Here is a 25,858-nt window from a genome sequence, read left to right as displayed (position 1 = left end):
AACATGCACACTATAGATGTGCTATACAGGTCCTGCACAAAAGAGTATGTTTTAGGTTTAGTTCACACCCAACTTCGGGCTGAGGTTGGGTTTGATTGTTTTAAAAATGTAATTTAATCTTTTTTTTCTCTATGGTTTCTCTACCCTTCTTGTAATGCATGCAATGTGTGTTCACATAGTCTTAATCAGGCTCGCTCTTTTGGGGCCAAAGCTACGTTTTTGATCAGTAAAGTTTCACTTGGCAAGAAGGTCTGAGTTCAGCAATGATAATCTACTTTATACTATATCATACTTATACTGTATATGTACTCACATGCTCTTGAAGGAATGTGCTGCTGTAATGGTTGAGGACAGGTGGGAGGTTTTGGCCATGAACGGGTGGAGCCAAGCTGTAGTTCAGAGCCAGTGAGATTGGGGTCAATTTGTCCCGGAAATCCTCCTCCTCCTGAGACAGAAACAGAAAGAGGTGAGAAATGTGCAGTAAATCAACTTTGTTTTGTTTGAATAGTATCGGAGCAGTTGCACAGCTGATGTAGGATACACAACATTGTGCAAAAGCTCATGTATTTGCTCATGAATATGTGTGTGATTTGCTTACTCTCAGGTAAATGGTGTAGCTCAGACATGCATGTGGGCTGTTGTGTCGCAATTTTAGGAGCCCAGTGCGCTGAGGCTGCTGGGTGTCCAGGAACAAAACTCTCTTGACTCCGCCTCTGGTGCCTTTCAACCAATCCAGATGCAGCTCTGCTCTCAGGTCTGGACAGAAAGTAGTGATACAGAGATGGATGGAGTTGAGTTGAGAGGAAAGCACGAGTGTAGTGACAGTGAGTGGGGATAAGACGATCGAGCCAATTAGACACTCCTCAACTGTTCTAATTCCTTTGTGTGTGGACATGTGTACTCGATTTTCTATTAGACACAAAGTAAGGAGCCATTTGTAGGCATTTTACTCGACAGAGCATCATTAGACAGTGGAAACAATGTACTTTAAACCTCCACTGCTTGTTTCTGTCTACCCTATTCTGGTTTCCACCCTCCATCTTGCCCTTGTTTTCCACTCTGATTGGTGTGGCAGAGGACACTCTAATGAGATGTACGTTGGAGGTGGCTCTGACTGCCGTCCCAACCTCAATACTTTGCCTCCCTCTATCATTCCATCACATTGTGCACAGCTACTCACCTACAGCGCTGGGGATCCCCACTCCACTCACTGCTGCACACACGTCCACCTTTAGACTGGAGGAACAGAATATCGGACGATGAAGAGTTAAACAAGTGAGAGAGAGATGACTGTGATGATTGTGTGAACTGTTTGCATATTGTACAACGTCAACACGTATGTGTGTATTGACCCACATCCAGACTGACAAAGTGAACAAAAAGCAATGGTGACACCATGTAAAGTCTAATTCCTATTGGCACCTCTAATTCTGAAATATTTACCCACTCCTGAGACCATAATACAGAATATAATACCGGTAAGAACAGTAAGCCATGCACGTTTAATAAGTACAATAAGAGCTTGCTTAATTTGGATGTGTAGTAAGTTATTCTTTCTCAAAAGCTTTGAAAATAAGCCAACATGGAGTCTTTCATTTGTCTTTACTGGAATGTATCTAAAAAGGTCAGAATTACATTATGTTGTTTTAGTAATTTAGCTGTGGAAATGGAGGTCTGGAAATATGATGTGAATTGTTATAATTTACTTTTGGCTTTAGCATTAATATGTGGTTTATCTTGATTTTTGGTATCTTGTAAGCCAATGCCGGCTGGTCATAATTACTACCTAGACAATTTCCACATGAGTTGTGTGGTTTATGCAACACCAAAAAAGGTGCCTGTCACAGCAATAACTTATTTAGAAGAAATTACGACTACACACTCCGCTCCAATGATATTATTCATTCATTCATTCCAGACATGTTTCAACCACACTCTTCCCTCTTATTTCTATGCATGACAAAATCATTAACCAAACAAACTATATAGCTAAATACATTGCCCTTAAGCAAGGCATTAATTCCTTCCTGTGCTCCAGGAGGCAGTGGTAAATACCGCTGAGGGCCCTGTGTGCCCCTCAATTAGACACACAGACATGGGAGACTGGGAAACATTTCTGCATTTCCTCAATTTTAGTGTGTATTAATGTATGTGTAAGAATGTGTGTGCAACAATAGTGTGTGTGTGCGTGTGTGTGTGTGTGTGTGTGTGTGTGTGTGTGTGTGTGTGTGTGTGTGTGTGTTATCACCTCTCTAATCAAGAACAGGAAAGTGACTCCCACACAGGGAGCTCTGCACTGGTAATATGGACTAATCTTAGGAGCTTGCAGACACAATGCTCCTGATTCTGAAGACTAAAAACATGAGGCACGAGGTAAATGACTTCATGCGAATATTGTTTGTTTGGTTTCAGTCCACACACTCCAACTTCCAAAAAACAGATGTTGGATGCTTGTGTGTTTGTTAATAATTAGTATCCTCATTAGATGACACAGTAATGATGAGGTAGTTTTCCTGATGGTGATGATGTGGGATGCAGATGTGAGTTCATGTGCGTGGGATAGAATACAGGTTTCTATTTTAAAAATGACTCCCCGAAGTCAAGTTGACCACTGCAGGTGGTTTCATGTGTGTTTAATATGTGTTGCATGTAAGCATGTGTGTGTTTTGTGATTTTGGGTGTGTGTGCTCAAGCGTGACTCTAATAAGCACTGTGTGTCAAACTTAAGCGTATGCAGTGCGGAAATGACCTCCATTTTACTGACAACAGCTCTGTTGCTTGGTTAGTCATTACTGTATGTAATTCCCCCCTAAATGCATCTGTGCTCCAGCACCCTACACACTGCTAGACGGCCCTCCCTGCAAATAAGGAACACATCAATCCCTCTCCTGACTTCCCCGGGTCCGCTTAATGAGTAAGAAAGAACGTTCAATTCAAGACGGGTCATTAAGGAGCTGCCCCTCCCTTTCCACCCCTCCTTCATCCATCCAGCCCCAGTTTGTGCCTATCATGTATCACAATTACATTCAAGACACAAAGCAAAGCATCAGATTTTTTTTTAATTATTTCCCTGCAATCTTTGGAAAACACAGAAGGTCAATTTAGCACCTTTTGGGGAGCAGAAACAAGCTGTTAACACAATATTGACATATAACCACCTCCTACGTTGAAACATGTTAGCAAACAGGTGCCTATTTACACATCCTGCAGATACGGGGCAACACCAGTACACATCTGGAGTCGCGTTTCTGTCCACCTGATGCATATGAATTCTCTCTCTCCACCAACTCCGAAGAAAAACATCCTGCTCTTTGCAGCTCTTAGTTGCAAAATACTCCACTATGTATACTAGCTAATTACTTTTGTGTAGGTTGGTAGCATAGAGTCCTATTTGAGAGATTGTTTGCCAGCAATTGTTGTCTCCTGTGGCCGACTATGAGAGTGGTAAGAAGAAACCAAAAGAGTACATTTGCAAGCCAGAAAATCATCAATAATGTGCTTAAACTCACCATAAAAGCTCTGAAGAGCTGAGAGCAGAAATGGAGCAATAATTATATAATTAATTCAATAATACCCAGCCCTGAATAAGTGGAAGTTAATGGATGGATGGATATATATATATATATATATATATATATATATATATATATATATATATATATATATATATATATATATAGTTAGTGTTGTTAAATGACCCTCTGGGTTTTCAAAGATTGCTGGATACTTGTTTTTCAAAATATTTGATGCTTTACCCTGTAATACATCAGCCCCGTAAACTGGAGCTAACCTCCAATCATGCGTCTCTCCAGCTCTTACCACAGGGACACAACTAAAATGTCCAAAACATCCCAGACATCCCATAATTCTACGAGCTGCTGTTTGACTCTGTGCATGTGTGTGTGTGTGTGTGTGTGTGTATGTCTGTGTCCTACGAGTCCTATCTGATTCCATACCGCCGACCAAACCTTTATGGCGGCTTATTTTAATAAACCGAGTTATGTTTTGACAGAATTCCACAATTTAGTGCTTTCTGTCAATCCGATCCAAACCCTGTTCCTTTTTCACCTGCTGCCAAGACTCACACACAGACACACACACACACACATTATGATGTTTAACTTGCCGAACACACTTTTTCCATCCAAACAGTCAGACAGCGGTTCCAGCCCCAATAAGTTTGGACCAACAATAGACTGTGGCGAAGCAGCAGGAACCTTTAGACCCGTTCCCCACAACTAAACACACCCCCAGACTGTTCAAAGCCAGCCTGCTACCCACAGGAACAATAACATAATCAAAATAGAAATATGCTGTTTTAAATTAATAGCAGGTTCTCATGGATCTTTATTTCCAGGTTATATGAGTATGCTTTTTTAGTGTACTTCTAAATTATTGCATTAGAAACACAGACATTGGCTGATGGTAGATGTCTAGAGCACAGGGGTGAACTATTGTGTGTGTGAGATTTGTGAATGCGTATACTTTATACGGCCTTTCAATTTATGACACAGTATAAGCTGTACGATTTGTGGCACATTTCTGGGGTTCAGTGCAGGAGTGGGCCTCATTCGTCTTCTAGTTCTTTTAGATATGTATCCCTTTAGCTTGAATTCACCCGCACTCGCACCCGCACTCGCACCCGCACACACACACACACACACACACACACACACACACACACACACACACACACACACACACACACACACGGCCTGTCTCCAAAAACTGCAAACAACTTATAACTAAGAGCATCTGGAGTGTTAACACGATTGAATCTACTAAATTATTTAGATTTAACTTTTAATTTCAGCTTTTGAGTTTGGCATTGATGGACGCTTTTGCCCCACGATACAATGCCAAGCGAAACTGGAGGATAGTCCACACAGCTGGAAACAATTACGAAACATTGTGAACTGTGGTGAAGAGCTCGAGGAACATACAAATAAAAAATATATTGTAAATTCTTTGGGAAAACATTTGTTTGTTTAATTGTCAGTGGTACTCTAAGGCATCATGTGTCACTTAGGTTTGGGATATTAATTACATTTACTTCTTCTACAAGTTTTTCTTCATTGACATAAATATGTATATTAAAATGTACTTGAGCATGCCCTTCTTACCAGGTAACCATGATATCTGTTTCAGGCAGGTGACACTGTCGGTCATCGGGGTTCAGGATTCTGGGAGTCAAGATCATTGCAGCTTCCACAGACACCACAGCTCGAGACCTGCACACAAAACACACACACACACACGTACTGTAACACAATCTGACAAACAAATCATTTGAGGAAACGAACAAAACTGTGAGAAACAAATCTACACTGACAAGCATTTTCAAATGAGACAGAACGGCTTGTTCATTCTTACCTGTACAGCGACACCTCGCCTGCCCCGAACGCCCCCACGATTAGATCTGCAGAGAGAGAGAGAAAGAGAGAGAGAGAGAGAGAGAGAGAGAGAGAGAGAGAGAGAGAGAGAGAGAGAGAGAGAGAGAGAGCTTCAAAGAAAGTCACAGATGGGACTGATTTCAAGGTCTCCAGTAATCTTCATCAAACACAGACTGCTCACATTTAATACACACAAACACACACACACACACACACACACACACACACACACACACACACACACACACACACACACACACACACACACACACACTGCCTTGACATTGTCTGATATCTATGTTTTTACTTTCACACATGACCCAGCTCAGACTAAATTCATACATACTAAATACACAACATGCATGTTTGTGAGTTAATCATGCATGTGTGTGTGTGTGTGTGTGTGTGTGTGTGTGTGTGTGTGCTGTGAGATAGGGACCCCGTGCTGCATTCCAGTGCCATTAGAACGTTCACATCGCTCCAATCACATTTCACTCAGCAGCTCCTAATTGTAAGCAGCAACAGATTTCATCTATACGTGATTTTTATTTGTTTTCATGGGTTTTGTGATGAACACACACTTTTAATTAGCTCTCATGAGTTTAAAATAGAGCCTGGTATTTAATGGCTGCAGTTAGGGGACACATACCAATGAAAGCCAGCCACACACACACGCTGATTAAAACAATGTGAAACTGAAGAGGCACTTAATAAATACAAGCCATCACAGCCAGATGCAGCAGTTGTGTGATCCTGAGAAAGACAGAATAACCTCATGCTGCTCAGTGAAAAGCAAGTTGGGCTGAAGCTAACTATTAATTTCATTATTAAGTAATCTCTAATTATTTTTTATGATTCATTCATGAATTGTTTGGCCTATAAAATAATAGAAGCAAAGTAAAAAATGACATGAAAATTATCTGAAAACTTGAATTGATTTAGTTTACAATGACAAGAGCAACACTAAATAATCATATTTAAGAAGCAACTAAATCAGTTACTATCTGTGGTAACCTGCTGCAGACAGGATTGGAGAAAAGATGGTGGAAGTGTTCTCTTGTCATTTGCTGTCTTTCCTCTCCTGCGTATTTAAGAAGAAAGGGACTAATTGAATCTGAGAGAGGCACATCTGTTTCTGCCTTTGGCTACAGTCACTGAGTCCCCCTGAAACCACAGCATTAAACATTTAGACTCTGTCCCTCTTCCCCTGGAGTGTGTGCTATGTTGCTATGTGAGTATGTGGCTATGTGTGTCTGTGTGTGTCTGTGTGTGTCTGTGTGTGTCTGTGTGTGTGTGTGTGTGTGTGCTGTATCGAAAATCCTGCAACAAGAAAGGACCTCAAGATGTGGGTTTTGTGGGGCAGCTGGAGAGGTACGGAAAAGGGGGGGAAGAGTTCAGGAGGAGGAATGATAGAAAAGGGAGGGCCGAGGATACTGCACTTGGCCTTTACGCTGCAATCTGTGAAAGCCATCAGACGCAAGGTGTGTTTTCAGCAGAGGGAGAGAGAGAGAGAGGGACCACCTCACTCCCAGTCCAAATTCCTCTGTTCATCCCGCTGTTGGAGTTGTGTAACCAAGAAATCCAACTCCAGTCCTGCCATAGCTTCAATACAGTAGTTGTCTGCACTCCTTATCCTCACTCTTTTGTTTGCTTTCAAAACCGCTGCATGACATGAGACTGATTTGTGGACAGGGCACCTTTGGGGTAAAGTGTGTGTGTGTGTGTGAGAGTGTGAGAGCGTTGCATGGCTGCACCGAGGGCTAAATCACATAACGGCCCACTTTCCTCTTCATGTCAATCTCATTTCCTTATGCACAGGAAAACTTGCCTGCCACTGCTGATTTGAGGTTAGTGCATATGTATAGAGACACAGCGAATCATACCCACACACATGGGCTGACACACCAGTACGTACACTCTCGTATACACTCCGCTCATTGATGGCAGGTCTAGATGCAGGTATAGGCTGTAACTGAGCTGCTTTAGCTGTTGGTGTCTGTCCTGGGCTGTGAAAACACAACCTCCATCCCGAGTTTAGACAGACTGTCAAGCTGTCACTGGCTGCTTGCTCTGACTGCCTGTTTAGCTGCAGGGGACTGGCCTCCATGATGAAATGCCAAAGGTCAATGGCACTCAGTGGAAAAGTAGGCGGATTTAAGAAAGAAATGGGAGATTTTTTAATTCTTGTGTGCATGTGTGGGATTTTAAGGCTATTGGGTAATTTGCCAAGTATACTACATATTTTCTCTACATTTTCCTCTTTTACACTACAGATAGGGGATTTGGGTGTTCCACATTGCGAAGGATTTTCTTAGGATTGACTAATATAATAGGTTTTGTTTCAAAGTAAATTTGGTGTATATGATTATAATACTATGGGAACAAAAAAAGAAAAAACGCAAATTACATCATTTACCTTCTTCCTTCTACAAAATATGAGTAGACATGAGTCCAGTATTCCACTTTACACCTACTTACCAACCTACTGACCCCTCACACACATCCAAATCACCGACCCCAACATGTCTCTGTGTCTGTGGCTCTCTTAGCTAGCTTCACTGTGATTGACAGGTAAAACATTGTCAGTTTTTGACCTTTGACCTCTTGGCTGAACCTTAAATGCACCCTAAGGCAATCTGACCCCCTTCCGATACACAGCTGACCCTAAACTTAACTCCGTCCTTTCGCCTGAACCATATTGCTTATTGGCCTCTACTGGAAACATCAACTCTGCTGCTACAGTTGTCTGTAGTTCAATGAAGCTTCATTCTGGGCTGCAGACCTGAAGTGTGGCTGGCGTTTTTATTCGCGTTCTGAATCTTTGCCATTTCTGTCTCTTCCTCTTCTCTTTTCTTGCTGTGAGCTATCAAATCCAAACATAAATTCATGATATAATCTTTTGGAAAACAAGTGGATTAAAGCTAAAAAAAAGTGGAGCTTCATCACCATCTTCCTTCTCTCTGTTCCTGCAGTAGACTAATGACATTTTACTTCTATGGGAGCATATGGCGGATTGAGCAGGCCTCCCAGACGCCTGAGCAGTCCTCTCATAATACTGATCAAACATCTCTGGCTCCTTTGAACAGTGTGACTTTACTACCCTGCTAACGACACTCTGTACGTGTGTGTGTGTGTGTGTGTGTGCGCGTGTATGTTTCACTTCCGTCAGCCAGCTCTCTAATGACAGACGACACAAGCGCTGCATGTTCTTTTGTGTGCGTGTTTATATGAAGCGTGTGTGTGTGTTGGCTGAAAGCTATGCCACCCATGAGTTTCTACTCCACTTCCTCCTCCACAAGCCTAAGTTTCAACCTGTATCCCCTGTGTGTGTATTTACAGTACAAGGTTTTTAATTCGGGGGTCTCTGATTTGAAGTGGGTCTGCACAGGGTCTAGCTTTGACCTGGAGCCTGGCACACGCTCAACACACTCTCTAGCTGCCAGTGAAACTGATCACAAGCCACACATGTGAACTTGTGTGTTCTCCTGTGTGTGTGTCCCTTGATGTCCTGTTTGGAGAATGAAGAAATATGTTATTATAGCAGAATGAAAAGGAAAGGGAGTGGGGGCAAAGAAAATAATAGGTAAAACTAAACAAATTCTCCTTTTCAGCCTAATCTGTGCAAGCACAAAGCCAAAGTAATGCTGAGTGCAGAGTGGCTCTAAATTAGGGAGAAAATGAGGTAGTAAAACAGTGGTTTTACAGACCTGCTTTGTTTCAAATAGATTTTTTTCTCTATTAAAAACTCTTGTACATAAACAGCTTCGCACTTGTAAAATTACTTTCCGGTCTCTTAGGACTGTTATGAGGTTTCTTATACGTTTTGTAAAGTCAGAAGTGGAAGCTGATCAGTAAAGTAAGTAAATTCACATACGGTGTGGAGTTTGCTGCATGTAATTTGATTGAATGCTACAGGATTTAGGGTTTAGGTTTTAGGGATATGGCCTGAAGCTTGACTGTCTGGCAGATTGAACATGCGGAGAATGGATGAGGCAGCAGTTCATTGGCACTCATCCCTGTACCCCCTTCTTTTGACTGATGACTTTACCAGAGTAGAGGAGGAAAGCAATACAGGAAAGCAAGGGGATGGTAGTTGAGAAGAGCATGGGTGGGGGGGCATGACATGTGGAGGTCAAGAATGAAGAGGAGGGAGGCTGTAATGAGAGGAGCTGGAAGGAAAGTGGAAAAGTGAAGGAATGCAAGTCGGAGAAAGAATTTTGATTATAACATGGGGAGTTGAGAAGAGAAGTGTGAGTATTTACCGGGATACTGATTGTTGTCCAGGTCTTGGCCTCCTCTTAGAGTAAATCCATATCCAGGCAAGCTGCCACGGGGGGTCCCGGCCGCTCTCAGCTCTTGGCTCAGCGTCAGGCCTTGCGTGGCTACGTCTCTGTTCCCATTAAAGATCAATACTCTGCCTCCACGCTCCTCGCCTCCGAACGGACAGCCCACCGCCACGTCTAAGAGATGACACACATACGCATGGTTTAGACATCAGCAGGATAAAGGCTCCTCTGAGACAGGGTCAGTGGAAAACATACTTGTAGGAGAAAAGAGAGCAGGAAAAGAGCTTGGCCTTCCTTTACCTGCACTGATCATTTACCTCTTTTCTTTCATTTCCTTTGGTTTCACTCATCTGTTAAACTTGTCTGGCCTCTAAACCTCACTAATGAATTATCCCATTCCACCTTGCCTCACATGCAATTGTTTCTAAAAAAAATATTTTAAAAGCTTTGACTATGTCCAACGGTATTCATTATTCAAATTGAAAACAATTATTCACAAATATCATTGGTGAATACGAGAAAAGATTTTCAGCCGCAAATGACGAAGCCAACAGGTTGTTTAAAGAGAGCGAGTTCGCTGTGTGGATTCTGATGTAGGGCATAGTGTTTGTGTGCTTGTTGTGTGAATGGCCTTATTGTTAACAATATTAGCCTTGGTGGTGAGTGCAAGTTGTCTGTAGTACATGAAAACAGAGATAAAACAATTAACATACAGCACCTGCCCTGATATGATACGTTTTAGATTTTACCATGCAAACAGATTGTGTTTATCTTTAATCTCTTAATGTCCACTCATTGCACTGTTCTGTATAAAAGTAGGCTATCTGGCGGGGCAATAACTGTCCAAACACCTCTAGACATCCTGTTTGTCTGCGGACCCCCTCCCCCCCCTCTCAGCCTAAACAACTAGTTCTACATGAAGCCGATTGTGGGGTAGAGAGGATAAATGCAACCATGTGTGTATGCGAGTGTATATATGAGCCTGTGTGTGCGTACGCCTGTGTGTCGATGTGTTAGTATGTGTACATAACTGAATAGCGGTGTAAAACAACATCTTACTTAAAAAAAAATAAAAAATTGTCTTCAAGTAATGTGAAAGTCCCACTTAATGCAGACATCAACATCAACAGCAAAATGGCAGAACACCCACTGTGATCACTGAGACCAAAACTGTAGGAGATCGTTACTCACAGACAGAAACAGGCCGACGCTTTGAGCGATGGTGACAAACAGTTTTGGTTGATACCATTTTTTTTGTTTTAACATTGCAAGTTTAATTAGCTAAACTGTACGGTTTCATTCTGCAGCTGGGATGAAGCGATGAAGACGAGAGGACATGGGTATGGTTGTGCTTATATGAATCATTTTAGAAAATGGAGTGATGAGGTCTCTGCTATGGGAGGAGGAAGGACACCGAGTCTCAGTGTCATCACAGACAGACAGGAGATCTGTCAGTCATTATGCACGGATGGAACACACGGGCACAGGTGTACTTGAACACAGTCATTTGACATGCTGCTGAAAACCCTGATTACAATGTTTCCATGCCGATGCCGTAATTCCAAATAATGAAATCATGCGCAGACATGGACTTGTACTCATTAGATCAACTCTCAACAAGTATTTTCTCTGCATATCACTGCAGCTGGCAGAGAGGCTCCATCTCCTTCTCAGAGACAGCCAACATCCTGACAGACAGCCTGGTGTGATTTACAGTATGTTTTGGGCCAGAGAAAGCTTCAGTATTGATCCAATGGTTATTGATCTGACGGTTAAAGCGTTTACAGGGGTGGGACACACACATTAACTCCCCATAAATAAATAAAACATATATCAGTGGGACTGATGTCATGTGAGGACCAGATGTGCATCAGTTCATTCATTTTTAAAGCAGCATTAAACATGCCTTAGCTTGATGAAGCATTTGGGCTGCGGGCTGCAGGCTGCGTGATTTGTGTGTGTGTGTGTGTGTGTGTGTGTGTGCGTGTGTGTGTGCACATGTGTCTTTGTCCAATCAATGTGACAATAAAACAAACACATTGAAGAGGAATGAACTCTGGGCTGCTGGACAGAAACTCCCAGATGATTTTATCTCAGGGCACATCTGGTGAGTTAAAAATAACTCCAACACACACACTTACATACACACACACACACACACACACACACACACACACACACACACACACACACACACACACACACACACACATGGCCTTATCCCTGATCATCACAGGAGGAAATAAGTTCACGCAGACAACCTTTCATCGCTGCATTTCCTGATTGGCTGAAGAGCTTAACGTTTCTCAAGCAGCAGCATCTGATAGGATTTCCTCAGTAAGAGACACAACAGTCCAAGAGGCACAGGAGACAACAGCTGCACATGGCCAGACAAGTACAAGAGAAAGAGGTTCACACACTGCCACATAAAACATGTGAAATTATTTTGTTCAATTTTCTCATCTCTTTCTTTTTTTTCCTCTTTGCTGTCTCTCTCCTCTTGCATATTTTTGTTTCTCATCTGGTTAAATTTCCTTTTTTAACTTGTATGTCCCTTTCACTTTCTTCTCTGTCTCTTTCTGCATTTCACCCTTTCAGCATACCATTGTATCCATCCTGGTTGATGTCTCCCAGGGGTGCTATAGCCGTGCCGAAGCGCCCAAAGGTGTGTGTGCCGGTTAGTGCAACAGGTTTGGAGAAAGTGAGCGGGGCCATCTGCAGGTACAGGTACACTCTCCCCACCTCTCTGGGTTTGCTCTCCATCTCTCTCTCCATGTAGAGGGGGGCTCCAACCAGCACATCGTCGGTCCTGGAGGCATAAGCTGTAGTTTCAATGTCACAAAAGACAGAAGAGAGTATGTGTCCAGAGTGACATGGACATTTTCTACTTACCCATCTCCATTCAGGTCAGTGACAGCCACCGAGTAGCCAAAATAGGAGGCCATCTGAGGGACAGACAACAAAGGAACATGAATATTTTCAACCATAAATTCAATACATGATTTCATCTAATTTAATTTGTATACCCATTTGAATTTAATTCACTCAACAATGGAAGAAAATCCTTCTCAGCTGGTGCCCATAGTGCAGTGGAGTATATGCTGCCCTGCAAGATGACAGACAGTGACCGTGCTGTGTTAATGCTCATACCTGTTCCCCCGTGAAGTTCTGCATGAAGGTCAGATTAGTGGAGTTGATCATTGTCACCTAAAACAAGCAGATAGAATGTCAGATGCAATCCAGTGTGAGTAGTAAAGCACCAGGCTTTGTCCTCTTAGCACTCCAAGAGCAAACATAGCCAAGTCGTCTGACAAACAGTCACATGAAGAATGCTTGAATTAAAAAAGCATAAACAAGCTTTTATTCTACTCAAGCCCCCCTTCCCCCCCCTGCCCTCCCCCACCATCATCATCATCTTTGTCCCTTAACCATTTCCCCCATCAACTTTCTCTCCTTCCCCCCATCCTAACCCCGATCGTGGGGAGAGACGGAGGGGGGAGGCTGAGAATTCCTTCATAAGACCTAAAATAACAACCACATGGAGACAGCCAGGGGGCTACACGTTCACACACATGCACGCACACACACACACACACACACACACACACACACACACACATGCAGGAGGATGCACGTTAACCCATTCACAGATGTCTCAAAGACACACTAAAAAGGGATATGACCACCGACAGATGAGGATGTGTAAACACCAATATTGAATCACTAGCTTCAACGTTAAATGTTCATGGACTCTGAGTCTGGGTTGACAGCTACTCAAGTGCCAGGCCTCTAACATGGCCTACCTGCATCGCTCATGACACTCGCCCCCTCCTCTCTGACACTCACAGTGCACTGTCTGTACAGGAGGGAGCTACAATGTCCAGACACACTCTTGCAATGTGTGTGTGCAGTGTAGCTAGTCCTGTGGTTGCACTACAGGTTAGGGTTAGGGGTCGTGTGTGGAGAAGGGTTAGTGGGGTTAGGTGGGGTCACCGCCCTCCACATGCAGCGGAAGCTGTGTGTCATTAGGGAGGATTGACACTGTCAGCCCCGGGGACATGTTCCCATAAGAGAACACTAGGCCATCTACAGTTTACATAGACGCACATACATTATTTCTCGGACCTATGTAGATATGTATGTGTACAGTAAAAGCTCAAATCTAGAAGACTTTATTTGTATACTGTGTGCATGTGTATCCACTTATCTCGCTGAGATCATAGACTGCCACACATCCGTTTGCATTTTTGCAGTTTGAATCATGAAAACTGCTGGCTATTAGTGAGCATTTAAACGACATTTTAGTGCCAATTTCAAGTGACAAATAATTCTTGTGATTTAAATGACCCCACTGACACCTCCCGTATTTCACACACTGGGTGCATCCCTACCTATATCGCAACATCTGCATTAATTAGAAAGGCTTATGGCCAGCTACCTATTGCTAAATTCAGGAGCAAATGTAATAAATACATGTAAATAGCTGCTATGTGACTATTCTGTCCCAGATGCAAACAGACACTCCATTAATTTGTCACCAGTCTGTCACAATGCTTTTGTTGCAGACTGACTAAACAAATGTTGCTTTTGTAGAATTTCAGTTCATACTCACATATCCAAAGTTCTGTGCTCCTCTTGGGACTCCGGCTATCAGCTCTGGGAAACATACAAACAAATAAAGACTTAGACTAGTGTGTGTGTGTGTGTGTATGTGTGTATGTGTAAGAATACTTATAGAGAAAGAAAGGGTTCATCAGAGGTTTGCCTCAAAGCACTGAACCCTCAAATCCCTGACCAAGCCCACCCTGTCAGAAGGGCCAAGTGTTGTTGAGAACACACTGAGTGATTGGGTGCTCTGTGCTTGTGTATTGATTGATGAGTGTGGTGCAGTAGACTCCTAGGGACGATCTGAGGGACCCACAGAGAGAGAGAGAAGACAGCGTCCCCTCTTCCTGCCTTCCAGCTCGACCCAAAAGGTTCAACCACGAGCCTATAAACCAGGACTTCCCAGCTCCATCCTCACTCAGAACTCCCAGTAACGACCAGTTCTCCAGTCAGAAGACGGTTTCGGGAACAAGACCACAACAAGCTTCGTTTTACAACACAACACATCAACAGGCATGTGTAACCTCTTAAGGCTCACGTTAAGACTCCCCTGACATGTGTTGTGCCGGAGGGGGTTCAGGGCCTTTGCGGGATTGGCATGGGGGTATGTAAATGTGAAGCTGTCCCGCAAAGATCCCACTAAACGGTGATTAGCAAAGAGGCTCTGATAGACGGGAAATTATGAATGGGAAGCTGAAGTGGCTTAAGGGGAGGAGGGTCTCGTGTGTGAATAGTGAGTGTGTGGTGACAGTGTTTGAAGAGGAAGCAATATAAAATGGTTTAAAATATGATGTAGCATGACAGTGGTTACATTATATTACTCCGTATTTTCTTTAATAAAAGAGCTGAGCTTTTGTTTTGAAATGACTTCTGTGTTTCAATTGTAGCGCTGACAAACTGATGGCATGGGAATGAACGTCAGCAGCATCTGAAGCTTGCATAGAGACGCGAATCCAAATAACACAGGGCTGGCAAGTCACCAGAGTGTCTTTATAAGTGGATTTAAGAACAACTAAAACAATTTGTACATTTCGAGAAATCTAATATTTTGCCCTTTCACTTGAAAGGTTCAACAAACTCGCACTTTCCCCCACCTGCACGTCTTTAATAAAACGATGCTCTGTGTTGGTGCCTGTCTGTCTTTCCACCTAATATTTCAAGTCCAGAAAAGATTGCAGACTCACTCTAGACCTAAAGAGGTCTGCGGAGTCTGCCACTGATCATTCTAATCAGACAAAACTGGGGAGAGGAAATCCCTTTATCAGCAGTTCCTCAAGTCCTGTCCCCTCAGGGTCGCGACCCAGACATACAGAGACGGTTCTCATTACTGCCTTTGAGTCCAGACCAAGTCACTGTCACCCAGCTGTCCACTCCCCATCGCTCACCGTACAACACCCCTCACATTGGCCCTGGCATCATGAACATGAAGAGAGTGTTTCAGGTGGTGTTGCAAGGCGGCTGCTGCTGTTGTTAGCAAGTGATTTCTCTATTGCGGCATGTGGTTAGTTGTAATGAATTGTTGGCTTTCTCACCTTGTTCAGAGTCTCCTGTAAACTCCCCCACTGCCACAGAGTAGCCTAGAGAGAAATTGGTTGCACATGATGACATGTGGGCAGGATTAACCCTGTACGTAAATGCTCGGTTTAAACTGTGTGTGAAATGTGAAATGTAGTGTATAATTATGATTTCGATCAAAACCGATTTCACTTTGTGTGTGTGTCTGTGTTGTAAATGAGTGTTACCAAGGTAGCTGTCGTCGTGTGTGTCTTCAGCAGCTCGAGTGTGTTTCTCTCCTGGAACCCGTCTCAGCACGGCCTTCAAAGAGTAGCCGTTCAGTATCTCAGCTATGCCCGCTGTCATTACCTGACCTGCACACACACAAACACAAAGACACACCAACCACACACAGATAAATAGAAAACAAACACTCAGGGTGAGAGAGTCACATCTGTTCCTGGCCAGTGGTTTCCACTCAGACCCCATGAAAGGAGCGGCGCTGCCCTCTGCTACACAACCCTGCTGGAGCTGACCCATCTGCTCTCCATGAAAGATGCACGGAGCCGACGGCACATGGAAGTCTTCCCTGAGGAAAGCTAAAACACATCGTCGGGAGAGGAAAAGCTGGAAAAATACTCGTACATTATGTACATTTTATTTTGTTAAAGTCAAGAAAGCGCATATCCTCTCTGCAGCGATGGGTTTTGAATTATAGGTGAGCACGCACAAACAACACCTTTCCTCTGCTCTTGAACAAGAGGTCAAACAAACAAATGATTTTTTATCTTCGGCCGCCCTGAACCTCCCATAAATCCTCCTTAATGTGTGTGTGTATGCACTGACGGGAGGAAAATGTGCCCTCTTAACCCTCCCTTCCCCTCTACCTCTTCTTCTCTCTCACACACACGTTTATCTTCCAGAATAACATATCACTATATCAACTCATTATTAAACCTCTATCTGATTGATGAGACGCCGTGTTACAAACTGTTAACACAGCTGCATTAGTCACTGCAGCGAATTTTAAGTGTCCTTTACACCAAGAGACGTCAAGATTGTATATAAAAAGTTTTAGTTTTTTTCACGATGACTCAGGTTGAAGTCTGAAGATAATCGTTGTATATTAGAAGCTATAAAATCCAGGCTGAGTGCTTTTATAAACATTCAGAGGAAGTGTTTTAACTGGAGGCAGCAAGCTTTGCCACACTGAGGGCACATGGAGGGAGCAGTCCATTAGGCCGTCTGTGATGTGTGTCTACAGCGGTTTTGTATGCTGGAGCATTTATTATTTAACCATATGTAACAACAGCATCAACGCCAAACATCCCAAAATGATTTGAAACATTTGAGCACTTTTCCCTTTTTGTCTTTCTCTCTTTTTTTGTGACCTCTTGCTCCATTTTTCTTTTCTAAAAAAAAGGAAGTGCCGTGAAGTGACACATGGGGGTTACAAAAAAAGGAAAGAGGAATGTATTTGCGCAACTGATCACAAACTGTCTCCTTCCTCCTTACAATAGCTGCTTGAACACGATTCACTCAACTAAACCTCGGATAACACACACACACACACACACACACACACACACACACACCTGGAGTTGGGGGAGTAGCGCTACACTTCAACAGCTAAACTCTGACACAATCTGTGTCTCCACCTATTAAGACACTTCATCCCTCTGCTTTGACTAGCGCTGCATATCCAGCCAGCTAGCTGACCTCAGCACTGCTTCAATCGAGCAGAAGATCCGTCTCTCTTCATCTTTCTTTGTGCCTAATTTACTCCCTCACTTCTCATCTTTCTCCCCTTTATGCTTCAACATGTTTCTATCATCTCCTTAACCATCCTTGATGGCTCCCGCTGTCCTCCCTGCTCTCTTCCTCTATCGGTCTTCACGTTCTCCCCACCTTTCCTCTGTCCTTCTTGACCCTGGAGCCTGCCCTTGAGCCTCTTCCTCTCATTGAGGCTTTTCCAAGCCGCTCTGCGCTTTATCACGGGGAAGAGGGGCAGTTCCTCCACACTCCATTACCCCCCGATCAGCTCATTACAGAGCCCAAACACCCATTTCCTGTTACACTGTTACATACAGAGAGCAGCAAGGGAGGGACACAGTAAAGGAAAGAAAAAGAGACACATTTCGTTCCACCTTCTACTTCGTAAGACTCCTGTAATGAAATTGCAGATTTGGCATGCGTGTGCAAGTGGGCTGTTGAACGGACCGACTGTTAAACTCCTCTTCATTCTCTTCCCACATTTGAACACCTTCCCATTTATGAAATCATTGCAAAAGAGAGACCAAATGCTGCTGCTGTTACCTTGCCAGTAAAAGCTTCCAGGTCCTCCTACCACCAGCATTCCTTCCTGGAATAAATACAATTAGTTAGGGTTAGTCATGTGACAGATGTTTGTGTGTGTTTGAGACTACAGGGGTATATCATATGTGTAGCTGTGTGTGTGTGTGTGTGTGTGTGTGTGTGTGTGTGTGTGTGTGTGTGTGTGTGTGTGTGTGTGTGTGTGTGTGTGTGTGTGTGCATGCATATGAATCCTGCTGTCATTCCTGTTGAAATCCTGTGGAGAATGACAACTTCCTGTACAGGAGGGTAGAGTTGGAGCATGAGACAGAGGTCACAGTTCACATTGACTATACAGTCAAAGAATGTGCATGTGTGTGCGTGTTTTGTCTATTGTGTTCAGAGGCGATGGGTCACATCAGGAGGCTCCTTGAGGGACAAAAAGTGCTCTCATCTTCCGAGTGTCAGTAAATCTCAGAGGGAGGTCTTGTGTTTGAAGGAAACCCCTCGGCTTGCACTTTGTCAGGAAACGAGATGTGTGCAGGGGGTTGTCATGGTGATAATGTACAACTGTTGCGACAATCTCTACCTTGGTGAAATCCACACTGAAACCAGCCTGGCAGAACCCCTGTCCCTCTGGGTCTGGGTCATCTGTAAATCACACAACACACACAACCATGTCTTTCAAACACTACAACAACATGCTACTTGTTAAAAAGATACATTTTATGGAACTCTCAACTAACTCTCAACTAACTTTGCAGAAAGCATTACTTCTATTGGATTAATACTGAAACTGCTACTGAACCACTGGGATGTGTTTCTGCATTAAACTGTGCAATTATGAAACAGAACTTATGTGCACATAATAAAGTGTTCCCTGAGGTGAAGACTAATTGTGCGTTACGACACGTGCACATATAAACATAAAGTGAGTTATTGTCATAGAGTGGTTGTAGATTCATGTTAAGAAGAAAAACAGCTGTCGGAGGCCGAAAAATCATACTTAAACACATAATAAAGAAATACTTCCTCTCCAGCGTTATTCCCCCCTTGAGAACAATTGAGTGTAAAATGTGATTATTCTAGTCTTGATTAGTTAGAACTGACATAAAGAGCAAAAGAGAGATTTTTAACGACCTTTCAGCACGAGAGGGAGAGTAACTGCTAATCTGTGTGTATGGGAGCACGCAAGTGTGAACAGTGAGGTATTTTATGCAGTGCAGATAATGGAGAGGATGATAAGGGCTGTGTTTGATCTGCTGTTTACGATGTGCCACTTGATAGCCTCCATTTCTCCTTATCATACTCTGCTGGTGCCTCGTATCACTACACAGAGGGAGAGGGGTCACAGGGAAAAAGCAAGAGGGAAAGAAAAAACTGGAGGTGAAGAAAGGGAGCAGTCTCGGAAAATCCCATGAATCTCATTTACAGAAAGAAGAAGACCAGAGAGGGAAAGTCTGCTCGCTGCATTTGAGTCATTTCATACGTACAGATTGCCTCACCTTTTGATTTCACTTGGCCAGGTTTTGAGATATATGTCTGAGATTTCTGCTGCCACGTAAATACAATAGAAGTTCATTTTAAAAAGTCCTAAAAACACGCCATCAACAGTTGTCATTGGGTCTATTTCTTTAAGAGATGGTCATTTCAATGACAATGGTTTACAGTGTCTGTGGATTATCCTGAGAAACAGCCACACTATTACTGGAAATGTATGCCGTTGAATTATTTAATGACAAAAACTAAGTTAGTAGTGAGGTGGAGGATGGAATTTCAGAGGCAGATATCATAACCTGGAGAAATAAAGCTAAAACTATCAGCATGGCTACAAACTACCAGAAGGAAGTGAGAAATGTTCTGTGTATGATTTGCGTTAACCGTCCCTACTTGATGCCTAGATATTATGATCTGTAGGCCGACATGAAAAATCAATGTAGCGTATTTAAACGTTATGCCATATTATGACACATGTGACTGAATATTAAGACATGGTCTGTTAAAGCCACTTCCCTAACATGCAGAATGCTACGGTTAATTTGATTTCATGCTGACAGCTGAGGGAGAAAGAGAGAAACAAAGGAAGGGAGGATGGAGGGCAGGCACAGGGAGATGGAGACAGTGGAAGACGAGGCTGCTCGGTGACTCACTGGTCCTGCAGGGTGAGTACTCTGCGTAGGCGCTGAAATTCTGGACGGCCACAAAGCAGGTCCCAACGGGGTCCTTCTCCCCACTGAGTTTCACTGTCCGCCAGTGGTAGAGAGGAGCACATGCCTGCACAACAAATACAATTCTGATTCCCGTTTAAAGAAATACTGACTTTGGATATCAGTTCATGTCATGTCCACTCACCACCACTTTTCCTTTGTGCGTCCTGACAGATGCTCCAAACCACTGGTGCGACTTGAACTCCAGAGGCTCTCTGGTGCCGTTTACCTTTATCATCCTGTTATCTGGAGAGAGAGACGGAGACAGAGGGGAAGTGGATACAACATAAAAAAAGAGAATGAAAGAGACATTTTGTAATGACACCAGTAAACGCTGATATTAACTGTGGTCATGTGGCTGCAGGCCTGCAGCTCCGCTTTTGTGAGTGGAAAGCATTTGTCCTTGATAAGCGAGAACAAACAGCAGCAGTCTTAAACGAGCCTATAACCAACTTCAAAACACCAGTTGCCCCCAGAAACAGACATTTGTCAGGATGCTGGGGGATTTTTTTTTTGTCGAAGCTTTTCCTTTAAAGTACAACAACTTCACACTTCAGACTCTAACTTAGCCTACACACACACACACACACACACACACACACACACACACACACACACACACACACACAGATTCACAATAAAGTGTTCGATTTGGTGTGAATTCATGTGTGTCTTTGCTCCGTTGTAAAGATTTTCCAGCGTTGTTAAAGACCAGCTGCGTCTTTAGAGCGGTGCCGACCCCTGCACATTAAACACCTTCCTTTAGCACATGCATACACACTTAAAATAGGCACTCACACACATACACACACACAGGCAGACAATACATTCATACGAGCAGGTGTACAGTGGATTGTTATAGAGTTTATTTGATTTGAAATCTAAGTCTAAATAAATGTATGTCTTGTCACCATCATCATTTATGGCAGATCCTACCTTTGTCCAAATTGTGTGTTTGCATGCTTTTATATAAATGATTCCAATATCTTAAGAAAAATTACTACTATATTGAATAAGAAAGTGCATAATTCTAATCATATTATAAACCTAACATTTTAAAGAACCGGGGTCATGAAAGTTATTATTAATTCCAGGACTAGTAAAAAAAAAAAATATATATATATATATATATACATATATATGTATATATATATATATATATATATATATATATATATATATATATATATATATGTATATAAATAATAGAGACAATAAACCCTGTTTAAGAAGAAGAGCGTATCTAAGAAAAGAGCAATATTGCTCCATCAAGTTTATGTAAAACATAATTCTGTATATTTCGCTAAATAATTCTATGAAAGATGCCTGTATCGTTTTTTGATAGATTAAAAAGCAATTGATCAGCAAAAATAACCCAGGGACCAGGTGTCTCTAATCATAGACATACAATCACTATCATCCCCGTGACACATCTGCATAACATCACAGAAGCCACACAGGTACACACACGTACTCAGTGACAGGTGAGGCTGATATATGGATTAATAACCAGTACAGTGCACACATATGCTCACCACGCGTGCTGATATTCTTTAACAGTGTACAAGAGTGCATATGTCTCCTCGTCTGGTTTATACCTGTAATAAAGGGTCTGCTGTAACTCTAGAAATATCTACCGTAGCCACTGTCATCAATCACCCACATAGTGTATAGATACACACATGCACATACGCACACATCTGGTCCTGTGTGTTTATTCTTAGACCCCCAGACCTGAAATTTTCCCTAAAACACTTCACACTAAAACTAACCCCTTTGGGGAAAATAACACATAATTAACTTTAGGGAAAGACAAGAAAATGATCCTAACTTTGGAAGTTTACCCTCATCTCATGGAGCCTTTCTTTAGTTCAGGCAGAACAATGATGTCATGCACGATCAGCTGACTATCGGCTATCAGCAGCTTCATACTTCAACAACTAATTTATACATCAGCTGATGCTGATACAGTGGCTAGCAGCTGACAGGCAAAACATCCAATCATATGCATGTGCACACAGCAGCGTAAATATCATGACAGTCATCTGTTGAAATCCTTACGCCAGTGTCACATGCTGCTGCAGCTCCATCCACAGTTAAACCCTCCTGACTAAGACTTGAGCTTTTGATACTGTTAACACTGCCACAATCTAATGTTCATGTTTGCTTACAACTTTCTCAGGATCCTGTCTGATAAAGGATTTCTCCCGACAGAATACTCGTTGCAGCTTGAACCACTTCCACCAAAGTTATGGAACAAACGGTCAGCTCCTTCTATCATCTTTTTTGTGGTCCTCAAATGATGATAGAAATCCTCAGAAGAAAACCCATAAAATCAAAGAGAGGGGAATAGACTGATGGAGAGACAGAGACACACAGAGAGAGAGACAAGGGGTGGAGAGAGGAGACAGGGATACATTTTCGAAATCTAATAAAAAGCAGACCTCACTCAATCCCCCTTTCCTCTGAAAGGGAACTAAATTCCCATGTGCATACAGTTTACCCCCCTCCCCTCCGTCTCTCGTTTTCTCACTTGTTCTCCCTCTCTACCTCATGCACACACACTACTCAGATGGAAAAGCGTGCATCAGAGACATTAGACGCACAAACACAGGCTGATTGGACAGTTGACTTTGATAATAACATATTGAAAACCATAATCAACCTGATTCAGGCTTGTACCATGCAGCAAACAAGCCGGCCATCTCTTTTGTTAGATGAAGCTGATGGGACCCATATGTCTTTATCTCTCTATTTTATGAACCAGCACATGTGCCAACTCCACACACAGGTTACGAAACTGCTTCAGTAACATCTGGGGCCACCGATCAAAAATGACACAACACATTGCAAATCCTTCCGAACAGGAGTCTTGTTTAAAGTACATGTTTAAAGCCAGTTTAAACCGGAGGAGCTCTTTCATGAATTTATTTTCTGTGAAGTATTTTTTTTAAGCTTTCAAGTTACTCACTGGAATTATCAAAAGGTATCTGTCTGCAGCTGTCCGGCAGCCCAGGCCAGGGGCAGTAGTAGACAGCTCCAGCCTCCACAATGCCGGGCTGAGAGGTGTTTGCCTTGGGAGCCCCAACCAATACACTGATGCTGAAAACAAACACACAAGGTACACGTTGGAAAGTGTACAATGCATTATAAAAACTCTCTAATTCATATATTATTTTCTGTTCATAGCTGTGGTTTGCTCTGTGCAGCGGGAATCTTCTGTCCCATTAGTATGTTATATTTTTCCTCATCACATCATTTTGATTCAATTTCATTATATTGAGTCTACTGAAAAGCATATCTTGGCAGGTTAATAAACTAGATGTACAGGTTGAGTTTAGCTCTGCAGGACCCCGATGGGACAACTCCAGTCCTGATGTTGCATGCACTCACGTGTTGCTGTCGGAGGAAGCTTGGTAGAAGTCCACAGAATAGCCGAAATAACTTCCATCAGGTCCTTTGTAAACCGTAGGATGTTCTGCGTAAAGGTTAAAACTCAAAACTCCACTTAGCGTCGGCCACAGAACCGACAGCACGCCGAGAATAAACATCCCAGCGGAGGAAGCACAGTCCCGTGCGCGCTCCATCCTCAAAGAACAGCCAGATGCGCACGATTCCCCCCAAATGAGAGGGAACTGGGGGGAAAAGAAAGAGAGCGGGAGAGGGAGAGGGAGGAGAGAGAGAGAGAGGGTTTCCTCGGTGCAGGTGAGGTGGGTAGTCCCGGGTTAAGTCCGCCAACTGGCTGTCACTGGATCACTGCGCTCCCCACAAAACTGCCTCCTGACACCCTGAAACCATCAGGTCTGCCCAGAGTCTGAGCACCAGGACGACACGGCCCCGCCCCCGCCCTCTGCACACAACTTTACCCCCTACATGCATACACACACATACACACACATTACAAGGCACGGACCAAATCTGAGCGCTCAACGGGACAAGCACGTCACCACTCCTTTTATGGCGCAGGCACATTTTCTGGGGCGAATTGAGAGCTTCAACCTGAAACAATAAATAATATTAAAGTGAGATTTACAGCCATCCGCTCAAAATCAGCCTAGGATGTGGCGCACATGGCGACTTGGCGCGTGCGCGCGCAAACTAAGATTTGTAATCAATTTAGAGCACATTATATTTATCCTGGCCGCTTTGTTCAATCATACCTGTATTTATTTCCGTTGAGAATAATCTCTTGTAATGACGTTGGTAATTATCATGTCGGCTTACAGCAGAAAGCTCTTGAGCTGTGCAAGTTTGGGCACTTTGGGCTCGCTCACCCTTTCACTCAACGCCAGATTTAAACCTCCGAGGCAACATATAGGCCAACTCGCTCTCGATGAAAATAATATCCTGCAATGAAAAACAGTTTAAAGAAGTGAAGGGCCAGAACAGGCAGTTATTTTGTACATTCACTCAGCACTCTACTGAGCATGTTTCTTATCAAAAACTCTGCGAAGAGGGGAGTGTTGCACTCACTTCAAAAAGTTTTAAACTCATGGGCACGTTAGAGATAAATAACTCCACCACCAGAGCCACGTTAAGACTGCAGTGGAGCAGCTCCAGTCAGGAAGACGTGCTTTATGTCAGGAGAGTTGATAGAACCAGGTGAGAAGGTGATGTAAAGAGTGAGTGAGAAGTCCTTGACCTGCCAGCTGGAGGAGCTTCTCACCTACCTGCCCTGCTCTCCTCCTTCTACACATTTCCATGCATCCATCCAGTAATTAATCATTCCGTCAATCCTTCCAGTAACCCTGTCTCAACTAATATGTGCGAACTTGGTTCACCTCGTCCCATTTACCTGACCCTTTTAGTGTGCATGTGAGAGAGAAGACCTGTTCTCTCTCTCAACTCTATATACATATTTCAAAAGAAGGAAAACATGAGCACATAGGAGGAAAAAAGACAAAAGAAATAAATGATGATGATGATGGAGTGAAGAGGCAGCAGAAGGATTCCTGTTCTTTTGTCCCAATTGGCTTCAGGTCGGCTCTTCCAGCAGGCCAGGTAACAAGTGTTTTAATGCAGCTCAGTTTCAGTGTGTGCTTACTTGTATCTGTTAACATTTTCTCCACAGTCTTAACATTTAATAAAATTCTCACAGACCATTTCCAGGAATACACACATACTGTTCGTCCAAGATCAATATTGCACCTGCACAGTAGCGCTTCATATTCTACACACTGCACCCACGTCTCTCTTTACAAACTCCCGAGACTGTTAAGCAGATTGTTGTGTCAGATTAGGCCCACATCCTTTCTGCATTAGACAAATCCATTAGACACACACCCAGCCAATATTACAACACTCCTGTGCACAGACGCTACTGGAGCCAGAATATCTGCAGATGCACAAACACATAAACATCGAGTTAAAAACTCCTGAGCCAGAACTAAGCACTTAAATGGTACAAAGTACTATTCCTAGAACATTTGCCACTTGAGTCTTGAGCGGCAACTTAATAGCACATAGAAGTACATGCCAAACATGCCACTGTTTTAGGATGTCGTATAAAAAAGGCCAATGTCTCATCTTTTGGGGAATTTGGATCATGAGCAAACAGAATCATGCAGTTTTATATCTTAGG

At 43.0% G+C, this 25,858-nt stretch overlaps 1 protein-coding gene across 1 annotated transcript in view; it reads right to left on the bottom strand.

Moving 5' to 3' along the window:
* itga8 (integrin, alpha 8) overlaps positions 1-23,864 on the bottom strand; it is a gene marked incomplete at its 5' end in the record, with an annotated part of 33,590 nt that extends 9,726 nt beyond the window's left edge. Inside the window, 18 exons of the mRNA XM_079228153.1 lie at positions 314-445; positions 599-756; positions 1,181-1,236; positions 5,124-5,231; positions 5,374-5,419; positions 9,656-9,853; positions 12,283-12,488; positions 12,572-12,624; positions 12,830-12,886; positions 14,292-14,335; positions 15,817-15,861; positions 16,027-16,152; positions 18,095-18,140; positions 18,660-18,721; positions 20,221-20,344; positions 20,423-20,523; positions 23,249-23,379; positions 23,671-23,864. Of these exons, the coding sequence (XP_079084279.1) occupies positions 314-445; positions 599-756; positions 1,181-1,236; positions 5,124-5,231; positions 5,374-5,419; positions 9,656-9,853; positions 12,283-12,488; positions 12,572-12,624; positions 12,830-12,886; positions 14,292-14,335; positions 15,817-15,861; positions 16,027-16,152; positions 18,095-18,140; positions 18,660-18,721; positions 20,221-20,344; positions 20,423-20,523; positions 23,249-23,379; positions 23,671-23,864 (1,887 nt within the window). The remainder of the gene's footprint in view (positions 1-313; positions 446-598; positions 757-1,180; positions 1,237-5,123; positions 5,232-5,373; positions 5,420-9,655; positions 9,854-12,282; positions 12,489-12,571; positions 12,625-12,829; positions 12,887-14,291; positions 14,336-15,816; positions 15,862-16,026; positions 16,153-18,094; positions 18,141-18,659; positions 18,722-20,220; positions 20,345-20,422; positions 20,524-23,248; positions 23,380-23,670) is intronic.
* Between the last annotated feature and the right edge of the window lie 1,994 nt (positions 23,865-25,858).

The sequence above is a fragment of the Taurulus bubalis genome (assembly GCF_910589615.1).
Source record: "Taurulus bubalis genome assembly, chromosome: 12".
Taxonomy (NCBI): Eukaryota; Metazoa; Chordata; class Actinopteri; order Perciformes; family Cottidae; genus Taurulus; species Taurulus bubalis.
The sequence above is the reverse complement of the archived record's forward strand: the minus strand, read 5'-3'. Positions and strand labels throughout refer to the sequence as shown.